At 46.5% G+C, this 2,500-nt stretch overlaps 1 protein-coding gene across 1 annotated transcript in view; it reads left to right on the top strand.

Annotated features, from left to right (window-relative positions):
* rbl1 (retinoblastoma-like 1 (p107)) overlaps positions 1-2,500 on the top strand; it is a 17,538-nt gene that overhangs the window by 11,637 nt on the left and 3,401 nt on the right. The window contains 4 exon segments of the mRNA XM_053315264.1: positions 386-511; positions 513-570; positions 1,125-1,301; positions 2,229-2,300. Coding sequence (XP_053171239.1) covers positions 386-511; positions 513-570; positions 1,125-1,301; positions 2,229-2,300 — 433 coding nt within the window.

Here is a 2,500-nt window from a genome sequence, read left to right on the forward strand (position 1 = left end):
TCCTCTTTGCTCCTATCTTCATCCTCATCCTCATGCTCCTCTCCTCTCTCCTCTCCTCCTCTTCTCCTCTCCCCTCCTCTCCTTTTCTCTCTTCTTTCTCCTCCTCTCCTCTCCTACTCCTCCTCTCCTCTCCGCTCCTATCTTCATCTTCATCCTCCTCTCCTCTCCTCTCCTCTCCTCCTCCCTCTCCCCCTCCTCCTCTCTCCTCTCCTCTCCTCTTCTCTCCTCTCTCTCCTCCTCCTCTTCTACTCTCCTCCTCTCTCCTCTCCTCTCCTCTCCTCTCCTCTCCTACTCCTCTCCTCTCGAGAAATCTACAATAAAATAAAATAAAATATAAATAAATAATAAAGTAAAATAATTAAACTCATTATGTTTATTTTTCTTTAGGTTTAAGTAACGAGCGCACCGTCACGCTGATCCCAGTCCAGCCCTGTGACTCTTCAGGAACCATCACGGCTCAGTTCCTGCTGACCGCCTCACCGAGCCGTGCTGCAGCCGTGACCTCTGACCCCCCAGACAGGAAGTGGACGGCCGAGACGCACCGGGTCACTCGCTCTGTTCTTCAGGAAGGTAAAAATTAACAAAGAGATTCACCGTCAGCAGTAGATGTGGGATTTTAGAGAACTGATCATTCACTTCTTCTCTTCCTCCTTCTTCCTTCTTTCTCCTCCTCATTCTATCCCTCCTTCTCTTTCTCTCATCCTTCTCCTCTTTCTCTTCCTCCTCTTCCTCCTCCTTCATCTTCTTATTCTTCTCTTTCTTCTACTCTTTCTCATCCTTCTCTTTCTCCTGTCTTCTTTTTATCCTTCTTCTTCTCCTTCTCCTTCTTCCTTTTCTCCTAATTTCCCTTCTCATCTTTCTCTTTCTCATTCATCTTCTCCTCTTCCTCTTCCTCCTCCTCCTTCTCTCCTCCTCTCCTCTCCTCTCCTCCTCCTCTCCCCTCCTCCTCTCTCCCTCTCCTCTCCTCTCTCTCTCTCTCTCTCTCTCTCTCTCTCTCTCTCTCTCTCTCTCTCTCTCTCTCTCTCTCTCTCTCTCTCTCTCTCTCTCTCTCTCTCTCTCTCTCTCTCTCTCTCTCTCTCTCTCTCTCTCTCTCTCTCTCTTCCCTCCCCCCCTCCTCTCTCCAGGTGTATCATCTAGCCAGTGTGCGTCTCAGAGATCTGTGTGTGAAGCTCGACGTTTCCTCGGAGCTTCGAGGGAAGATCTGGACGTGTTTCGAACACTCTCTGGTTCACGCCACCGACCTGATGAGAGACCGACACCTGGACCAGCTGCTGCTCTGCAGCGTCTACATCATCTCCAAAGTGAGACGACTCATCGAGCTCCGACTGCTTCATGTTTGATTTAGAACAGAGGTGTCAAACTCATTTTCAATCAAGGGCCACATACAGACCAATTTAATCTCATATGGGCCGGATCATTAAAATGATGGAAGGAAGGAAGGAAGGACAGGTGGAAGGAAGGAAGGAAGGATGAGAAAGAAGACAAGAAGGAGGGAAGGACAGGTGGAAGGAAAGAAGGAAGGATGAGAAAGAAGGAAGGAAGGGAAAGAAGACAGAAAAGAAGGATGGAAGGAGAGGAAGGAAGGAAGGACAGATGGAAGGAAAGGAAGGAAGGAAGGACAGATGGAAGGAAGGAAGGAAGGAAGGACTGGTGGAAGGAAGGAAGGAAGGAAGAAAAAGAAGACAGGAAAGACGGAAAGAAGGAAGGAAGGAAGAACAGGTGGAAGGAAGGAAGTAAGGACGGACAGGTGGAAGGAAGGAAGTAAGGACGGACAGGTGGAAGGAAGGAAGGAAGGACGGACAGGTGGAAGGAAAGAAGGAAGGAAGGAAGGAAGGAAGAAAAGACAGAATAGAAGGAAGAGAAGATAGAAGGAAGGGAGGAATAAGGAAAGTGGGCCGGCTTGGACCCCTTGGCGGGCCGGATCTGGCCCACGGGCCGCATATTTGACACCCCTGATTTAGAAGAAATGACTAGTGTGGTTTTAAAGCTGTGAGAAGAGGAAGTGTTTAAATTTCTAAATGTTTAAAACAGCTGCTTTAAACTCTGCTGCTGTGATCACTAACAGACTGTAATTAATCTTTATCACTTCATCTACGACTTCATTAGTACGAGTATATTTTTCTGTTTCACTTCATTTTATTCACTAAATCTTAAAACTGTGATCTCTGTTTTTTTTTTTTTTTTAAATTAACTTTCCAAACTAAATGTTCCTTCTCTCCTTCTCGTAGATCACTAAAGAGACTCACACCTTCCAGGACATCATGAAGTGTTATCGCAGCCAACCACAAGCCAGCAGCCATGTGAGACACACACACACACACACACACACACACACACACACACACACACACACATATCACACACATATCAGACACTTTAGGTAACTTTTGGGGACATTACATAGACTTACATTAACCCAAAAAAAGCCTTAATTGAACAACCTTTACCCAATTAACTGGTCCCACATCAGAAATGTGTCCCCAAAAGTAGCCTATGACAA

Source organism: Scomber japonicus, chromosome 3 (assembly GCF_027409825.1).
Source record: "Scomber japonicus isolate fScoJap1 chromosome 3, fScoJap1.pri, whole genome shotgun sequence".
Classification (NCBI taxonomy): Eukaryota; Metazoa; Chordata; class Actinopteri; order Scombriformes; family Scombridae; genus Scomber; species Scomber japonicus.